The sequence below is a fragment of the Crocodylus siamensis genome, chromosome 1, assembly GCF_052110815.1.
Source record: "Crocodylus siamensis isolate JL-2025a chromosome 1, ASM5211081v1, whole genome shotgun sequence".
In the NCBI taxonomy this organism is placed as follows: domain Eukaryota; kingdom Metazoa; phylum Chordata; order Crocodylia; family Crocodylidae; genus Crocodylus; species Crocodylus siamensis.
The window spans coordinates 60,987,404-61,007,197 of NC_143395.1; the positions used below are offsets into that span (position 1 = coordinate 60,987,404).

Genomic DNA, 19,794 nt, shown 5'->3' on the forward strand with positions numbered 1-19,794 from the left:
CCATTATTGTAATCTTCCCACCTTCTGTTTGTCTGAAAACTATAATGTAAGCTTTTGTTAGTGGACTTTGGATTTGTCCTGTTCCTTGTATGATGAAGCCTTACTCCTTTTATAGTTGTCCGTATGAATGAATGCAGTAGAAATAACACTGTGCAACTGTTTTAGTTGGATGAACCCACTGTAATCTGCAACAGTAAGGTTTAGCAATGACAATTTTTCAGTTTCCTTACATGAATAATGAGTTTACTTCCAACTTAGCAAAGGATGTTTTAGGACTGTCTTCCAATCTTTGGTGGAAATTCTGAAAGTGTCAATGATTTTTATCTGACAGACTTTTCTGGCTGCTATCAACCAAGTGTTTCCTGCAGAAGAAGACAGTAAAAAGGATGTGGAGGATAACTGTAAGTACTGCACTATGACAGATTTCATATAGAACAGCAGACCTCCATTTGTTTCATAATGAAAAAACCTATTTCTTACAGTTCATCTTCAACAAACCTGAAGACTTGGCATAGCACATGTAACAAAGTTTCATTAATGTGTGTCACAAGTAAACCAATTACTAAACATGTGTTCATCATATTGGTTGCTCTCTACTGTGAGCCTCTAGAAAGGAAATATGTTATTATGGTGTGTGAACTGCAGTACTCCTGAATATACTCTTAAAAAAATAAATTTCATTTGAACTTTTACATCTTAAATCATACAGTACTGAAGCAATTCTTGGGCTAGGGACAGACATTCACAAAGCCAGAGCCTAAATTGATTCAACCTTTGCAGGTTAGTCTAACCTGCCAAGGCTGAACCACTTTGTAACAGAACAAACATCCTCTCTGGACCGAGGAGATGCAGGCATATGTCTGCAGTTGTCCAGGCCAGGACCGGGTGGTGCTAGAGCGCACCCCCAGCTGCAGGGAAGCTAAGCTGCAGGGGAAGGGGGCATGGCCAGTCTGGGCTGAACTGGCCAGGGAGGGATTTAATTCCCCCTCTCTATCCCATCAGCAGCGACCCAAGCTGGATCTGCTGGGCGCTCCCCACTCACTGCTGCAGCAGCAGCAGGGCACCATGATCCTTGAGGCAGAGGGGGGCAGGGAGGAGAGTTAATGTCTCCTCTACCCCCACTGGCAGCCAGGTCTGCCTGCTGTCACCGGGTCTGCCTGCTTGCTCTCTGTGGCAGAATAGGCCCCTGGCTGTCCCCTCCATCAGACTCTAGAGGGAGAAGGAATAGCCATGCCCCCACCCTGCCGCTGCAGTGGGAGGAGGTAGGGCCCTTGTTGGGGGCAGCAGCCCCTGTAATAATGTTGGAGAGTGCAAGCACCTTCCTGGTGGGTGTGCTGTGCTGCCAGGCCAGCAGAACTACAGTGGGCTGCATGCAGCAGCATTGGTGTCCGGAGGGCCAGAGCTCTGCAATCCCCCTAGTGCCACCGCATTCCACAGCAGTTCTGCTGGCCCAGTAGCATAGCCCCTGCTGGAAGGAGGCTTGCATTTGAAGAAACAGTGACTGGGCCTGCTGACCCAGTCACGGTCGCTTCCCCACTACTGCTCCAGCAGCCAGGTGGTGGCAGGGGGCAGAGCCAGATACTGCCTGCAGGGCCTTGAGGGTGTGGGGGTGAGGAGGAGGGCAGGGAGTGGGGTTACTCGCTGCTTTGCCCCTGGGGCACTGCAGCTGGGTCTGCCTGGCCGCAGCTGCCTCAGTCTGCACTTGGGGCAACTTCTGGCAGAATAAGCCCCCTCCTGCTGGGTGGGGGCTGGCCCTGAGCGCAGACTGAGCAGAAGCTGCAGACTGAGCAGGGGGAAAACTTGGTCTGCACTCAGGGCCAGGCCCTCCCAGTAGTAGGTAGGAGCTTATTTTGCCAGACACTGCCCTGAGCGCGGATGTAGCAGCGACTGTGGCTGGGTCGGGCAGACCCAGCTGTAGTGACCCAGGGGCAGAGTGGAGAGTAAACCCATTCTCTGTCCCCTGCCCCCCACCAAGGCCCCTGGAGGTGGCGTCTGGCCCCATCCTCATCACCGCCTAGCTGCTGGAGCGGTGAGGGAGGAGCAACTGACTGGGGCAGCAACCCCAGTTCCTGTTTCCCCAAGTATGAGCCTCTTTCCAGTGGGGGCTGCGCTGCCGGGCCAGCAGAGCTGCAGAGCATGGCAACACTGGGCGGGGCTTGCAGGACTCTGGCCTTCCGGATGCCAATGGTGCTGCCTGCAGTCTGCTGCAGTTCTGCCAGCCCAGCAGTTTGGCCCCCATTGGTAAGGGGCTCACATTCCCCAACGTTACGACAGGGGCTGCAGCCCCCAAAAGGGCCCTACTCTCTTTTGCTGCAGTGGCCAGGTGGGGGCGTGGCCTGCCTGTCCTTGCTTGGGCTGGGGAGCAGAGGAGTGGGACCATCTTGGCTGGGCTAGAGCAGAGAACCCATTCCAGAGAGCATGCTGGGGGACTCTGGTTTAACTTAAACCAGGAAGGGGTCTGGGACAGATGTTGCATAAACTAGTTTGAGCCAAATCAGTTAGGTCTGATACTACATTCAACCAGGTTCATCTCAAACTGATTTCAGCCATTTTGAAACTGGTTTATGTGAACTGAACATTTGTTCTGTTACAGGTTTAAACCAGTTTCTGATCACTTAAACCAGTTTATATGTAATGTCTGTCCCTAGCGTTGAGGTTCATGGACTTTGCAATATACTGCAAACAGTACAGGACTTTCGTTGTGTAATGAAAAAGTGAAACGTCGTTAGGCGGTATTCAAGTTTGGGACATAAATGGAATGAGGGATGGTATGTACCTAAATCTTAAGGATGGCCTTTATGTCCATATCTTACTCCTTTTAAAAACAAACAAACAGAAGAAACTGTTATCAGTGCCAAGAACAAATTTGCTTTTCGTTGTTGCTTCACCCAAACGTATCTATCTGCCAAGTTCCTCATTCCTCGAAGATCGATTGAAGAGACATCTTGTACATTCATTTTTGAGGACCTTGCAAAATGGAGCTGAAAATTGACGCTGCCTTTTATTTTTAGTGGCAGTCATATGCTAAATTATATTGTTCCTAGCATAAAATGCATAGAGGGTGAGATTTTCAGTTACCTAAGCAGGGTAGCAGCATGGCAAAGCCCTTGCCTACTTCTTACACTGGGAACTGTGGTGTGAGAAGCAGAAGGGGAGCAACTCAGGCTTCTCTTCTCCTTCCCTCACATCTGTGGTGACCCCAGTCTTGGGAAGGCAAAGGAACCTTTTCCCAGCTTCACTCCTTCTGGTCCCTAGAAAGAGATAAGCCAGGGGAAGTGTGAAGATGTTCTCTTGAGAGAAACTATCCAGGGAATGATTTAACCCTGGTTGTTTCCAGGTTATTTTTCTTCCAACTTTCTTCAAAATGGATGTAAGTTAAGGAAGGAAGTGGGCTTTTAAACACAGGAATCCTTGATAAAGAGCAGACTTTGTCCCAAATGTAGAAACTTTATGCCATCTTAAATGTGTCAAGTATAACCTTGCATTAGGGCTGTGTGAAGCTTTGGTCCCTGATTTGATTCAGCGGAGATTCAGCCTGATTTGGTGGCCAAATCTCCAAATCCGAATTGAATCAGAAGGACCCTTTAATCTCTTTGAATCGAGTCGGAACCCTCCAGATCGATTTGGCACATGGAGTGTCTCACAGAAGCCCAGGGAGCTCCCCAGCGTGCTCGGCAGCAGACTTGGAAGTGGACCAGAAGCACTTCCAGGTCTGCCAGAGACCATGCAGGGGGGTGGAGAGGGTGCATTTTGGCCCCCCCTTGCTTGGTGACTGGTGCCTTCTGGGTCTGGTGGGGGCACTTGAGGTCACTCCATGGCCAATTGCAGAGATGGGGGGCATGGGGGTGCCTCCTCAGCGCACGCCCCGGCGGACTCAGAAGTGGACCAGAAGTAGTTCTGGTCCATTTCCAGGTTCACCACCGAGCATGTGGGGGGCTCCTCATGCTCCTGTGGGATGCTTCATCCGCCCCAGCATTGCAGTGTTCATGAGCTGCATTGACACCTCAAAGTATGTAGAAAAAAACATTTAAAACTGTGTCTATGTCTGAATCGCCGATTCTCCGAATTAGCATCGAATCTTAAGATTCAGATTCGGCCTAATCAACTCAGAGACAGTGATATGAATCGAATCACTGTCCCCAATTCAGGCCAAATCTGAATCAAATAGGGCCCGCTTTGCACACCCCTAACTTGCCTGGTGTGATAAAGCATGTGAACGTGAGTACAGTCTGTGTACAGTATACAGAATTGCTGAGGAAACAGTGACACTGTATATATAAAGCACTACCAACTGCACAAAGGAAACAAGCTATAGTGGTCTTTAGTGCTTCTAATTCTTTAAGGGTTAGCAGTCTGATGTGCTGATTGTAATGTAAGACTGGATATGTTTGCTGTGTAATTAAATCTCTAACAAAGTGAAGGAACATTTAGGAAGTTTATAGGTTAAAGCCCAAGAACAAGAAACATCAAGAATAGCTGTAGGGCAGTGTTGTTATTACAGATGAAATTGGTTAACAACTCCTTCCGGGGCTGGTCAGAAACAGCTTTGTCAAACTCGAACCATTTGAGTTCTCTCTCTATTTACTGTCTACCTCAACTGGATTTTTTTCTTCATTTCCTGAGTAAAACTGGTTCAGATTTTTTCCCCCCCAAGGATGAGGTAGCTTTTCTTTTTTTAAGAAAATAGGTAGCTTTTCTTTTTTTTCCCCCTTATCTGTTCTGAGGTTCCAACATCTACAAAGTTTAGAGCAGGGATTTGAAATTTGAAAGCGGGAATCTAGAGATGCCCTTTTCTGTACCCATATAAATCTATTTTGATTTAAATCAAGTTATAACCATTATAATTGCTACTTTTGTATGCTATAAATGCAGTTGTTGGCTATTGTTTTCCCTACACATCGTGGCACAGATTTCAAGGATGAATTTGAAGGTGGATAAATTATGTCTCTGAATTTGGAGTAGATATTTGTTCTCCTGTTTATGGGGCAGCATGGGGAAAAATGAAAGGTGTATATTGAAGACACTTTTAAGAGAAACTGAAAATTGGTTGACTGATTTCCTCCCAACCCCCAATATCTATCTTGCCTCTTTTGGCAATACCCTCTCCTTTTTCCTCCCACCTTTGTACCATGTGTATTCTAATTGATGTTTTCTATGTAAGACTGCTTGCTGCAGTCCTTCCACACCATCTAATGAAGTAAGCTCTCGCTTACAAAAGCTTAAGATGAACATCTCTGATTTAGTTAGTGTATAAGGTGCAGCTCTGCTGTCTTCTGCTATCTTTCAGTGAGTCAGAGGTCAGAGATTGATACTTCTATATTACAATAGTTATCTTTTTTCCTTATTTTAAGAACACGGTGAATAGTAGGCTAAATTTTTTTTCAGACAAATATTTTTCTCTCAAAAAAATAAGCTGCTTATAGGTCACAAAAAGGAGAGGAAGAAGCATTTTTCTTAATATTATATTTTGGTTTTATGAGTTTATTTGTCAAAAATAATTGTTTATGGGTTTTTAATTGCAGGTTCGCTTATGTATTTAAATGAAGCCACACTCCTTCATAATATCAAAGTTCGCTACAGTAAAGACAGAATTTACGTAAGTTTGTATAATATTTTAATTAAATGGATGAAAGAGAATATGTTTTTATGTAATAATACTATTTTTTGCATAGTTTATCAAAGAGAATCAATATTTAAACATCTAGGAGAGGTAGGGTTTTTTTTTGTTTTTTTTTTTTGGAGAAAAGGCTTATGAGCCACGTGATCCAGATTTACTAACTGGTTTGCACCAAGTAGGTAACGTAGCTAAACGTTAGATTTTTTTTTTTCTGTGTTGTTGTTGAATTCAGGACACCAGTTGTATTGCATTGTAGCAAAAACTCTATTCCTGCAGGTAATTTACTTTGCAAATAGGTCTGCTGTTACCAAAGATGGCTTCTTTTCTTCATTATTTTTGAACGAAGCAAACAGGTGCTTCCTTTGACACCTCCTAGCTCAAATGTCCATCTTAATCTTTTATATTGCTATCAAATTGCCTAATTGTACTTAATGAATTCTGACTAAATTAGATATAGTCCTTGCCATCTGCCCTGGCAATGACAGCTGTAAAATAGAAGAGATGCTTAAAAAATACTGGCTGCTAGCAGGCAACTGTATATATGATTTTCTTCATCTTTCTAAAAAGCATTATTGAAATGGTAGGTTTAAATAATATTGTCATTAAAATCTAAAATTGCATGAATTCCTCTTTCATTTGCTGCTTTATGTAGCTATAAATTCTTTTCCTTTTTAAGACTCTAAAAGCCAGTCATCAGCTTTTAGGAACAATAGGGTGGAATCATAGTTTCATAGTTTCTAGGGTTGGAAGGGACCTGAGCAGATCATCTAGTCCGACCCCCTGCCATGGCAGGAAAGAGTATTGGGGTCAAACGACCCCAGCAAGATGTTCATCTAACCTCCTCTTAAACACCCCCAGGGTAGGAGCCTGTACCACTTCTCTTGGAAGTTGGTTCCAGACCCTAGCCGCCCTGACTGAAGTAGCGCCTCCTGACATCTAACCTAAACCTACCCTCTGCCAGCTTGTGACCGTTATTCCTGGTCACTCCTGGCGGTGCTCGGGGAAACAGTGACTCCCCCAATGCCTGCTGATCCCCCCTGACTAGTTTATAACAGGCCACAAGATCCCCCCTCAGCCTTCTCTTTTTGGAGGCTGAACAGGTTCAGGTAGCCTGTCCTCACAGAGCCTGCCCTGCTGTCCCCTGATCATACAAGTGGCCCTCCTCTGGACCCTCTCCATGCTGTCCACATCCCTCTTGAAGTGTGGCACCCAGAACTGGACGCAATACTCCAACTGCGGCCTGACCAGTGCCGCATAGAGGGGGAGGATCACCTCCTTGGACCTGCTCGAGATGCATCTGTGGATGTATGCCAAGGTGCGGTTGGCCTTCCTAACTGCCTCTCCACGCTGCCGGCCCATGTTCATCTTGGAGTCAGTGATGACCCCCAGATCCCTTTCCACCTCCGTGCTGACAAGAGGGGAGTTCCCTAACCCGTAGGTATGGTGCCGGTTCTTCCTTCCGAGGTGCATCACCTTGGACTTGTCTGTGTTGAAACCCATCCTATTCTCGCCTGCCCACCCTTGTAACCTGTTTAGGTCTGATTGTAGCCTGTTGCATCCTTCCAGTGTGCCCACGTCCCCCCACATCTTAGTGTCATCAGCATATTTGAACAGGGTGCTTTTTACCCCTTTGTCCAAATCACTGATGAGGATGTTGAACAGTGCGGGCCCGAGGACCGAGCCCTGCGCAACCCCACTGCCCACGTCCTTCCAGGTTGAGAAGGACCCATCCACTACCACCCTCTGGGTGCGGCCCTCCAGCCAGTTGGCAACCCATTTGACTGTGTGGGTGTCTACACCACAGCCCCCCAGTTTCTTAATAAGAACGGGGTGAGAGACAGTGTTGAAAGCCTTCCGGAAGTCCAGGAAGACTATGTCCACTGCTACCCCCTGCATCTAATGATCTGGTGATCTGATTGTAAAAGGCCACCAGGTTGGTCTGACAGGACCTGCCACTGATGAACCCGTGTTGGTTGCCCCTAAGCATGCAGTCCCCTGCTGGCCCCTCCTGGATGTGTGCCAGCATAATTTTCTCGAACAGGTTGCCCAGGATTGAGGTAAGACTAACCGGCCTATAGTTTCCCGGGTCCTCCTTCCTGCCTTTTTTGAAGATGGGAACCACGTTGGCCCTCTTCCAGTCCTCCGGTACCTCACCAGAGCACCACAGGTGCTCGTAAAGCCGTGCCAGGGGACTTGCAATGACCTCGGCCAGTTCCTTCAGAACTCTAGGGTGGAGATCATCCGGACCGGCTGACTTGAATACGTCCAACCCCTCCAGAAGCTCCCTAACTAAATCCTCGATAACCCGTGGCCCAGGTGTGCCTCCCCTGGGGTCCGAGGGGGGCCCAGCAGGGAGGTGGGTGTTCTGGTCCCTACTTAGGAAGACGGAGGCGAAGAAATTGTTGAACATGTTAGTTTTGCCATCTGGTGTGATGACCAAGCTTCCCATTGCAATCAATTTGACTGTAGGAAAAAAATAAAAGAAAACCCTTTTTTTTGTTTTTGTTTGTTTGTTTGTTTTTGTTTGTTGGTGTTGTGTTTTTTGGTTTGGGGTTTTTTGTTGTTGTTTTGTTTAGAGTTGACAACATAGACAATAATTCAACTGAAGAAGCCTTTCTATATTTTTTAAATAAATGCTACCACTGTGCTTTCCAGTGTCAGTATTGTATAAAACTTAGTTCAGGTTATGTCCCATGTAGCTTTCCCTTGTAACTTTAATATAGTTTGAAAAAAACCCAAGAGTGTTTGCTTGCTTTTCTCAGACTTTGGTTTAATTTGTCTAGTTACTGATACCTCTTAGAGAGCTCTATGCATTGCATACCTTTTTATGTGAAAATAACGAGCACAGAGGTGTCTGTAACAACCTTTGTGTGAACTCTGTTAATGTTGAACACAGGTAGGTAGTCATGTTGGTTTGAAGTCAGGCAGAAAGCAGGACAGGGCAAGGTAACACCTTAGAGACTAGCTGCTTCAGAAAGGCATGAGTTTTCATAGGTGACATCTGACAAAATAGGCTGTTTACCATGCAACCTTATGCCTGCCCAAACCAATTACTCTAGGATGCTACCCTGTCCTGCCTTCTATAGAAGACATACACTGTGTTCATGGACAAAATTCAGTTTTATTCTTGGGTTTTTCCAATACCTTCTTGGTGACCTGAAACTGCATTTTTCAGCAGAATTCACCAAAAGTAAAAAAAAATCATGATGGTCTAGCCTATACTTCCTAATTCAGTGAGGTACATGCTGGTAATCCAGTGTCAATGTAGTTTTGTAGCAGCTGTATATCCAGTTAGCAGCCAGCAGAAATCTTCTGGGAATCTGTACAAGGAAGCCAGGAATGTCCAGCTATTCAGTATTTTTTTCCCTCTTAGAGCAAAAATTACTGTTCTGGGAGAAAAATAACCTGGGAACAATCAAAGTTTAATTGTTCCTGGGTGAGTAAATATCTGTACATGTTCCTTTCTGGAGAGGCCACAGCACAATCCACTGCCATATCAGGGTGCTTTGCCTTCTCCCACCCCCAGGGAGAAGGAGTCATTTGGTCTGGACTCTACTGCTCCACCCAGACAGGGAGCTGATAATGTCTCCATAATCCCACATTGTATTGTAGGGAGATTCAGTCTGACTCTTAGCAGCCAGCATTGCCCTCTGCACTGCTACCCTCTGTCTCTAGACAGACTGAAGGAGCCTTTAGAACACACTGAGATGTGTGCACAGGGGTCTCCTTGGCTGCTTAGTCAGTACTGCAAGCTCTGCTCTTCATGGGCTGAGCGTTTGAATGGCCAGGGGTCTCCTTGTAAGGTTTTTCTACCAAGAAAAACAAACCTGGAACAATTCTCCTAGATCATTAAAATGTGTGTACACAGCTTTAGGCACCATTCTATCTCCCATAACAAGTTCTATGAAACTGAATTTATACTCATTTATAATTTTCTTTGGAAAATGTCATGGAAGTTTTGTTTCCTGTTCAATGTTTTTCCAACAGGGCATTTAAAGATGGTATACCGAGGTACAAGAGGTCAATACTTTCGTGGTGTCACTATCAGCATTACCCAATGTGATTTTAAATGGGATTGCTCTTCTCTCTAGTATTGCTTGTCAGTATTTATTTGTTGCTAGGCATGGTTCTATTCTAGATTTGAAATGGTTTTGCACTGTTTAATAGCAATTGAAAAATTGCTGTTAACCAGTTTGTTGAATACCTACTGAGGCTTTATTATGGTTTCTTTTCCACAGACCTACGTAGCCAACATTCTAATTGCAGTGAATCCATACTTCGACATACCTAAACTTTATTCTTCAGAGACCATTAAAAAGTACCAGGGTAGATCACTAGGGACATTACCCCCACATGTATATGCAATCGGTATGTATTCTGTCAGATTTTTGTCTCCTAAAATATAGATTCGTTGTTTATTTTGTCTTGTAGCTGTATGTTAAACACCATATGTAACACCGACCATTTTACTTAAAAACAGTTTTTAAAGTAAAATAATTCACTACTAAAATGACATCACATCTCTAGTGCCCATGAAAAAAATGGACAATAGCTGCTTGAAATATGACAGTTTATATTTGCATTCTTAAAAAAAAAAAAAGGACTGTAAAATAAACAGTTTAACCTGTGATGCAACCAGTGCTTCATACAAAAGAGAAAGAAATGTACTAGAAGGACAAATGAAGAGTGCTATTATTAAAACATTTTTATGATGGGATCAGTTCTCTGAAATAACTTGTTCTTGTTAGTGAAGTATTTGAGTCCATTTCCTTTGTGTTTCAGCAGATTGCCAGTATAAATTATTTGCTTTGACTTTTAGGCAGTAAAATGCATTTAGATGACTTGAAGGAAGAAAAGTGAATTTGATGTAGCAATTTTGCAATTGTGATTTTTAAAATGTTATGTTTTATTGCAACAGTAATATTCTAGAGTTGTAGCTAGAGCAGGGGTCAGAAATCCTTGGCACACGTGCCAAGCATAGCATGCAAGGCCGTTTTGCTTGGCACACCACTGCCAACCATGGAGCCCAGGCTGCTCCGAGCAGGCAGCTGGGAGGATGCAAGCCCTTCTGCAAGCAGACCCGGCTCCATAGGTCAGCTGCAAACAGCTGCTCTGGGCTCCAGCATGCCAGCACTCTGGCACCTTCCAAGACGGATTTTGTGGTTTTTTCGGCACTCCAGCCATAAAACGTTGCCTACCCCTGATCTAGAGAAGTAAAATCTTTTCAAAAACAGCTCTGAGCTATGCCTAAATCAGAGTGTGATTTGCTGCTAATTTTCTTCCATGGAGAATGAAAACTGAATCCTTCTTGTTTTTGACAAAACAACATTTTAACTGGTCCCTTTGAGCTCCTTTTTAGGATCTTGACACCAAAATAGGATAATTTGAAAGCATATCAATTAAATCACCTAGAAATGGTTCAAAGTACTCATGTCTAGTATGTAGGCAAGCGTTGATCCTCTAGATCATGGTATTACACATAAGGGCCAGGTATAGACATTACACTTTTACCATTGTAAGTGATAAGAAACCAGTCTTTACCAATAACAGAGGTTCAGCACACAAAACTAGTCTATACTGGTAACAGAACAGAAGTTTGGTGCACACAAACTGTCTTAAAAAAGGTGGAACTTGGTCTAAGATTTGCACCCCACCCCACAAAAGGGTGAATGTGTGTTCTATTTGCTACTGATCTAAACTACACTACTTACAGGAAGCCATGCAATTAAAATTGATTCTGCCTTGAGCTTTTTGCTTGTCTGTACCTAGCCAAGGCATCTGGTTGAGAACAAAGAGTATAGATCACACAGACTTTTAGCATATATGCCTAGGGAAAAGTATGGAGGATTAGAGACTGCCCTAGACCTACGCACCATTGAGATACAGTCTGAAAGCCAGACAGCATCCAGTCTAGTAATAAGTTTTTGATAATGTGAAATAGAGTATTTTAAAAATAAAACGCTTCCTAGCTGTAAAATCCATGGCTACTTATAAATAAGTTCAGTTCCAGAATTCAGATAGTCCTGCATTTGTTCCCAATGGATATAGTTGAGTTGATTTTCTTTTTTCTTTTCTTTTCATCTTTCAAGATGAAAAATCACATGTTGGTCTGTAAATGTGAAATTGCAAAAATGGACTTTCATAGAATGTAACACAGATGTGTGTTTTTATATATGTGTGCATATGTATGTATGTATGTGCGTGTGTGAAATGTTTAGCTCCTATTTTTGAATGGATTAAATTAAGAGCTGTATGTATAACATTTAAAAATTTGTGCAGGAAAGTAACTTAAATATGTTTGCCTTGACTAACATGTTTTTTTATCTTAGCTGATAAAGCTTTTCGTGACATGAAAGTACTCAAGATGAGTCAATCCATCATAGTTTCTGGAGAATCAGGAGCTGGAAAGACTGAAAACACTAAATTTGTATTAAGGTTAGTACTTAGGGAACCCAAAATTATTTAATAATAAGTGTTTTTCATGAAGTAATGGATAGTTTCAGTTATAATTAAACTTCATAATGGTTTATGGTATGTTTCAGCAAAACTGGTTACATTTCCCAAAGAAAAGATGCATTTAAAAATGTCAGAGTTAAGGTTAACTTTTAAAGAAATGCAAGGTGTAAAAAGGATAGATGTGAGAAACAGAAGCAAGGGGTTTTTGGGGGGGGTTGGAGGTGATCAGGGGGCAGCAGGGCAGGCCCTATGAGGAGAGGCTATGGGACCTGAACCTATTCAGCCTCCACAAGAGAAGGCTGAGGGGGGATCTAGTGGCCTGTTACAAACTAGTCAGAGGGGACCAGCAGGCATTGGGGGAGCCCCTGTTCCCCCGAGCACCGCCAGGAGTGACCAGGAATAACGGTCACAAGCTGGCAGAGGATAGATTTAGGCTAGATATCAGGAGGCGCTACTTCACAGTCAGGGTGGCTAGGATCTGGAACCAACTTCCAAGCGAAGTGGTGCTGGCTCCTACCCTGGGGGTCTTTTAAGAGGCTGGATGAACACCTTGCTGGGGTTGTTTGACCCCAGTACTCTTTCCTGTCATGGCAGGGGGTCGGACTAGATGATCTACTCGGGTCCCTTCTGATCCTAGAAACTATGAAACTATGAGGTTGGTTTTAGTGATACCTTTCATTGGAAAAACAACAATTGTTAGACAAGTTTTCAGGCACAGCTTCCCTCCTTCAGGTCTGCGAAAGAAGCAAGTACAATACAAGCTAAATATTAAATAAAACAATGGCTGGTGTTGAATTCCATATGTAAAAGAAAACAGGCATTTAAGAGAGAGAAGGAGGGTTGTAAACTAGAAGTGTAGAGAGTTTATCAGAAATAACATTAAAACAAATAAAGTTTAATTGAATAGATAACCTGATTACATAAAAGAATAGGACCGATCCAAAGTGCAAAGAAATTACCTGTGCATTACAAACTTGTTTCTTTCCCAGACCTAACTATACTACAGCATGAAAAGGACTGGACACCCAAGCATTAACTTTAAACTGCAATTCAGGAATAACCATATGATTATGATACTGGCATTTTAGTATTTCTGATTCCAGAACCTATGAGGATCAGGTTCTCAGAAATATTGCCACAAGGCAGAATTGTGGTAGCTTATTTGTCCTAACTGCATTTTTATATGCATGCTCGCCTTTCTTTAAGCTTAATACTGGATTTTTTAGGTTTCTAACTCTGGATATGGTTTTCCTATAATGTGCTTCAGCTCAAAGTATCTCGTCGTTTTTTTTGATGAAAAATGATGCAAGCATTAAAACCAAACAAGAAGCTGTAAGAGTACTAACAATTGGTATTGCTCAATATTGGTTTAAAGATGCCTAGAAGCAACCTTAAATCACTTCTTCTTGTCTTAATGGCTACATTTGCTGCTATGCTTTGCTTAATGACACTGGAATACCGCAGCTAGAGAATACTGCTCAGTTAAGATGACACTTGTAGCTGATTTCCTTTACAGAGCAGTGTAATGAAGACAGTTTAACTAGTTATTTTTTTTACCTCCTTTCTCTCCTCTTCCCTTTGCACATATCACAAATTTCCCTTTTCTTTTGTATCCTGTACTCCATTGTTTCTATATACCCCATTTCTCCTGCAATCTGCACCTCCAAAAAGATGACCACTGCTTGTAGTCACTTATCTTCACAGTATTTGTTGTTCCTTGACAGTGTAGGTTGACATCCACTCCTTTCTGGGAACATAGAGGCGGTAGGAATGTTGAAAGCAGGCATCTTAAGTACAGCCACAGGCCTTGGTACATCTGAAAACAGTAGGAGAAAGCAGCCATTTTGAGGGATGATTGGGGAATTTTCAGAAACGGTGTAAAGGTTTTCAGCCTCTGGTGAAATGGAAACAATCTTTATGAACAGTAATAACAGAAAATTGTGTATCCTTTTAAATACAAAAGAAAACCTTCAAATTTAGCCTATGCATACAGAATCTCAGTGGGCTGTTTTAAAAGTATTTACAAAAAAAAAAGGACAAATAAGAACTGACATTGGATGCTAAATTTTTCAAGTGTCTATTTTTAAAACTAAAATTAACCGCTAAGAGTGACTTAAACTGCCAGAAGGTTTATTCTGTGCTGTAATTTTGTGTTGGATACACTATATGTTATTATGTAAATCACAAGTTTGTTTGTTTATATTCACTTTCTGAACACGCACAAATCTGAATATTATTTTTAAAATACTGAAATACAGGAAAAATACATTTGAAGCCAGCACAAAATACTTATTTTCCTGTAAGAAAACTGCAGGCAAATTGTTTTTACATATATTGTATATACAAAGAAAGAACTGTAAAAGGCCAGCCTAATACACAAGCACACATATACATGTGCACTTTCCTCAGTTAGACCAAGGCAGCATGACACTTAACATGGAAAATATGGACCTTGGCTTCTCATTTTTCTTCACAGGTATTTGACTGAATCCTATGGTACTGGTCAAGATATTGATGACAGAATTGTAGAAGGTATTGTAATTTTTTAAACCGAACTAAGGATTCCACCAAATGAACTGCAACCTATTTAAATGCTAAACAACAGTGACAAAAATAGAAGTGTAATCCGATCTTTTGGGACATAATTGATCAACAGACTGCTCTGTTCTCATCTAATTTTTGCAAAGCTGTTTCTAGGTTTTGCTACTGTCTTCTTTCAAATGTTCCCTTTTATATGAATTGTGTAAGGACAGTTACTGTACAGTCATTGATAACACTGCTTTTTATTGGGAAGCACAGTGGGCATTTATATATGTGCTCCGGGAGGCAAGGGGGGCGCTTTAAATTAGCATGGCTCTTGGAGCTACGCTAATTAAAGTGCCCAGAGCGTCACGTGTTGGAGTGTCTCGGAGTGTCACGGAGTGACACAGTATCTCGGTGTTGAAAATGGCAGTGGGGTGCTTTGAACTAAAGCTCGTTGAAAGAGCTTTAGTTTAAAGTGCCCCAACACCATTTTTCAGTGCAGGGACACTAACGCATGTGATGTTGGAGGCTGCTGGAGAACGTTAATTTCCACAGTCCAGCAGACGCAATAGAGTTTGCTTCAGTGTGCTGGAATTACAGAGCATTGGAGCAGGCTCCCTGCACAGGTATAGGAGCCCATAGTGTGTGCTTTTACTAAAAAGTGCGATGAAGGACAAGCTGTCTGTCAAGAATAAAACAGTCCTATTCCTTTGTGGATCATGTTAATTCACCTGTGTTGTAAAGCAACTCTTCTGAATGTTACTTCTACTTCATTACTAGGTTTACATTTATGTCATATTCAAAGATAATGCCAAATGACACAATTATTATAATCTGTTATGACCCGCAGAATGCATGTACAATTCCTATTTGAGCTAGAATTTAACTTTTAGAAAAATTAGTCTTCAATTGTGTGTGTGTGGGGGGGTGGAAATCTGAGTAATTGAGACTCCCCCTAAGCTTCTGTGGTGGCTCATTTACACCTCACTTCTAGTTTGATTTGGTCTAACTTGAACTTCCAGCCATTTGAAACTGCTTACAGAGAGGTGGCAGGTTTTTACTGTTTTTTTCCCCATAGGTATGATAAAAACAAGCGTGATACTGTTTAATTGCAACTGAACAGACATGCATCCAAATCCATGTATGTACTGTGGGATCTCAGAAAATGACTGATAGGTCCCATGCTGCTTGAAGCTGCATTCCATAACATTCATTGGTGCCTGTAGGTATTTTTGAAGAAAACTTTTGAAATTTGTTTTTTTTCTAGAATACCATCATCTGTTGCATGTTTGAAGCAGTTTTTAACAATTTTTAAACACATTCTTAACAAGCATGCTCACAAAAGCTCTATTGTTGGAAAACCGCTTGCTGCTTATTTATCCCATAATCTATGTTTGGGACACTGGAAATATTACCCAGGATATTTTTAATCCTTAATATTTACTGAAGAAGTATTAATATAACAACTTTGAAGAGACTAGGTTTTCAAAAATCATAAATTTGAAAGTTTTTTTTACAGGAGAACCAAACAAAAACAGCAGTATAGAAGGTTAGCATTGAGATGGTTGTACTAAAGGACAGAGAAAAAAAAATGCCAAGTAAAGATTGCTGCTTTGTTATTCTTAATTTTATGTAACTGTTTTAAGTTTCATATCAGCAATTTCATCCTCATAGCAGCAGACTTGGTAGATTATTGTCAATAGGAATTTTAATAGGGGGGACCATTCTACGGAATTCTTACTTTTCAGAAAGTATTTTTAAGTTAGTGGCTTGTTCATAGCTACAGCTCACAATAGACAAAACAAGAGAGAAACAGTTGCTATGCCTTCCACTCCTGCTTTCTCCTAGCTGGCAAAATGAAGTCTTTCAGAAGCTTTGTGCTGCACAGCTAGTAAACATTTTTAAATGGCTCAAGTTGTGCATGTTTATCTGTGCACTGGATTTTTGCAATGCACTCTGTAATGAGGATATCCTGAAAGATCATTTTAAAGCTACTGCTAATGCAAAATATTACTACCTTTTTAAGTCTTTTTTTCAAGTCAGTGATGCATTTTGTCTTTTAAAATGTTTCTCTTGGTTTCTGTTGTTGATCTACTAATGTCATTTGTGCATGGTGTTTAGCGCTATATGTATATTTCCCACTATGTGTGAGAGGGGAAAGTAGGGAAAATAAGTTTTGGGGGCAGTCTGCTTGGTGTTCAAATTGACTCATATTGAATATATTGTTTACTTCAGGAAAATAGCAGCTGAAATGCTTTCAGTGATGGCCACTGAGTTTTTCAAAGTATGTACTCAAGAACTTTGCACCTGGTATAGAATGCTTAATCTTTTAACTGGGAGTTGTTTCCGCAATAAATTATCATTTGGAAAAAAAAAAGGAAAAGATGCTATTGATTCTGCTTTTAAAGGGTAACCTTTAAAAAAAATTCAAATCTTATTCTAAAGTATGTTGAATGCACAGTGATACAATTTACTGTGCAGTAAAAGAGGATTGCAGCTCATCAGCTGCTCTGCCCACATCCGTTCTTTTACTCCATGATGCCGAGAAGCTGACTTACAGTAGCATTTCCACTGTTTAGCTTCTGTGTTTAAAGTGGGGCAAAATTGTGCCTAAGGCAGTTCATACAGAGAAGCCATCTCCATGATAAAGTATTTCATGTTTTACCCAAGAGCTATTTTTTGTCCATACACTGAATAAATAGTTATTTTAATACTATTTTAACTTGTTTTGAATAATTTGTGAATGACATTTCAATTTAAAATTCAAACCCATCTTTTAACAGCTAACCCACTCTTAGAAGCTTTTGGGAATGCAAAGACTGTTCGCAACAACAATAGCAGTCGTTTTGGAAAATTTGTAGAAATTCACTTCAATGAAAAGGTATTGGTACTTTATTATCATCTGACTGAGTATTCAGTGATGGACTTATTTATTTTGTTTGATGATATAGGTTTTGGTGGGAAGCACTTAGACAAAGATTCATAATTTTGGTTTATTGTAGATAAGTTTTTTTACATGAAGATTTGCAGGTCTGTTCTTATGCCTTGTTTTCCCTATTAAAATATTAACCCTTTACCACTTTATAGTAGCTATGGTATTTTGTGTTTTCCCCCAAAATATGGTGTTTTCTTTTTGTCCAAAACTGATATGCTAATGAGAAATGGACTGAAATACTCCCTTGACAAAAATTGCCATTTTCCCAGGCTTAAGGGACCAGCTTGAGTTTGACCTTGAAAAGAGAACTAAAACTGCTTTAATTTACAAATAATATATATTTCTATCCATTTGAAGAAAAATATAGTTCTTAACAGGCTTTAACTTGATTACTATGATCTTGATGCACAGATTTCACAATATACTTGCATGAATATGGATTGTATGTTACTTATGGGTATGGTCATTATTACATCAGTACATCTTACCTACACTGTCTTGAGCTCATGCTCTTTTTTTCTAAGTTTCTGAGGTGGTTTCTTCATGTGTAAAACACTTACGTAGTTGGTTTAGTGTAAATCAGATGTCTACCTGTGATTAGTGGCCCTTTGGGTTATCTTGATTAGAACACACCAATTTCTTAAGACAGTGGAGTAGTTAGCTTAACACTAGGGTGCCCAGTCCAAGTGACCAGGTATTCATTTACAGCTGGGTTGACAGGGGCAATCTGAGCAAGGCTCCAACTCAGGCCTTTGGAACCTTAACCGCTCCATTTAGTTTAGGGTAAAGAGATAGCGTTACTTAACAAAAAATCCAGAAAATCTGACTTTATTGTGGAGTGCTACAGTACTTCCCCTGACAATTCCATTACAATGTAGACAGCGTTAGACTTGAAACATTGTCAGTCTTGTGAGGCAGTTATGTCATCAAGTAGCGAGCATACTAAATAACAGGTTTGTCTCAGAAAAGGACAAGTGAAAGAAATACAGGATTTGTAAATGCCTTGCAAATTTGCAAGTCTACTTGCTGTATTATCTTTATCCTGCAAGTCTGTTGTTGTCATAGAAGGACATTAAATCAGTCTGACACAATTGTCCTCTTAACCCCATGTTATATGTGGTCTCAGTTTTCATTTCCTTTCATCTGTTGAACTATTTTTTAATGTATGCCCTTCAGCGCTTGGCATACTATTGAAGTCAGGGTCTATTAATATCTAGGTCAGTCTCTTTTTTTTTTTAAAAGAGATATTATATGTGTTTTCTAGTCATAGGGTACTCTTCCCAAGTTGTCAGAAATATTCTTCCTCTTTCTCTGAGGGACGTATGTTTGTATTACAACATTAGGAGAATGCATCCTTTCTCCTTCTCATTGTCTTCATTTCTTTCCAGACCAAGGTCATTAATCCCACTGCACCTGTAAAAGAAAATCAGTACTAGTCCAAGTATTGAGACATGTCTCTAATTTTGGATTTACCTGAGGACTTGAAACTCCCAGATTATCAGTTTCCGATGCATATTTTATCATTGGTTTCTGTCATCTGTAATACTAGAATTATCTTTCCTCCATCTGTGGTGATGTTTATAGGATTTTAAGAACTTATTCAAGATAACCCCCACTCATTTAGGCAACTTACAATAAGCCACATTAGGGAAGGTGACTTTGCCTATTTATGGAGCTCTCCTAGATCCTAATAATAACTGCTTTGACAAACCTTGTCTATCTCAGCTGCTACAATGAAAAGAGTGGATGGGAAAGAGCCATTCACGAGAATTTAAGCGGGTCTTCTATTAGGTTTCAGGTTTCCTTTTGCTCCCAACAAAATCTCGAACGACAGATGAACCCACATACTGGGGATCAGAGGAGAGAGGCTGTGATGCCTTGTTGTAAAATAGGATGTTAATTGGGTGGGAGGCTGCCCTTCGAGCATGCTGCTGTTCACAGGTAGTAAACACACAACTCTGACCTTCCCTTATTGTGTCCCATGCCTCACAAATGACTTCTGTGAGTTGTACTATGCTCCGGCTTGAAGCCGGGCCCAAGTCAGCACATTGTTAGGCTTCTGTCACGCTGCCCTGTTGTGGGCCTCACACATACAACCCCCCTCTCACTGGAGCCTCTTTCATTCTGCCTGCTCTCACCAGGCCTCTCACACTCCTGCCCTTTACTTGGCCTCATACACCCCACCCTGCTCCCTTGAGTGACCATGTGGGCCATCAGGCTTGTCCCTTCACTCCTTGGCCAGCCCTGCGGCAACCTTTTGGGC

General features: G+C 41.6%; 1 protein-coding gene across 2 annotated transcripts in view; it reads left to right on the top strand.

Moving 5' to 3' along the window:
- Positions 1–19,794, top strand: part of MYO6 (myosin VI) — a 176,261-nt gene that overhangs the window by 52,443 nt on the left and 104,024 nt on the right. For both annotated transcript variants that reach the window (XM_090035228.1, XM_090035237.1), the window contains exons 3-8: positions 332–401; positions 5,523–5,596; positions 9,856–9,985; positions 11,947–12,052; positions 14,550–14,605; positions 17,380–17,477. In XM_090035228.1, coding sequence (XP_089891354.1) covers positions 332–401; positions 5,523–5,596; positions 9,856–9,985; positions 11,947–12,052; positions 14,550–14,605; positions 17,380–17,477 — 534 coding nt within the window. The remainder of the gene's footprint in view (positions 1–331; positions 402–5,522; positions 5,597–9,855; positions 9,986–11,946; positions 12,053–14,549; positions 14,606–17,379; positions 17,478–19,794) is intronic.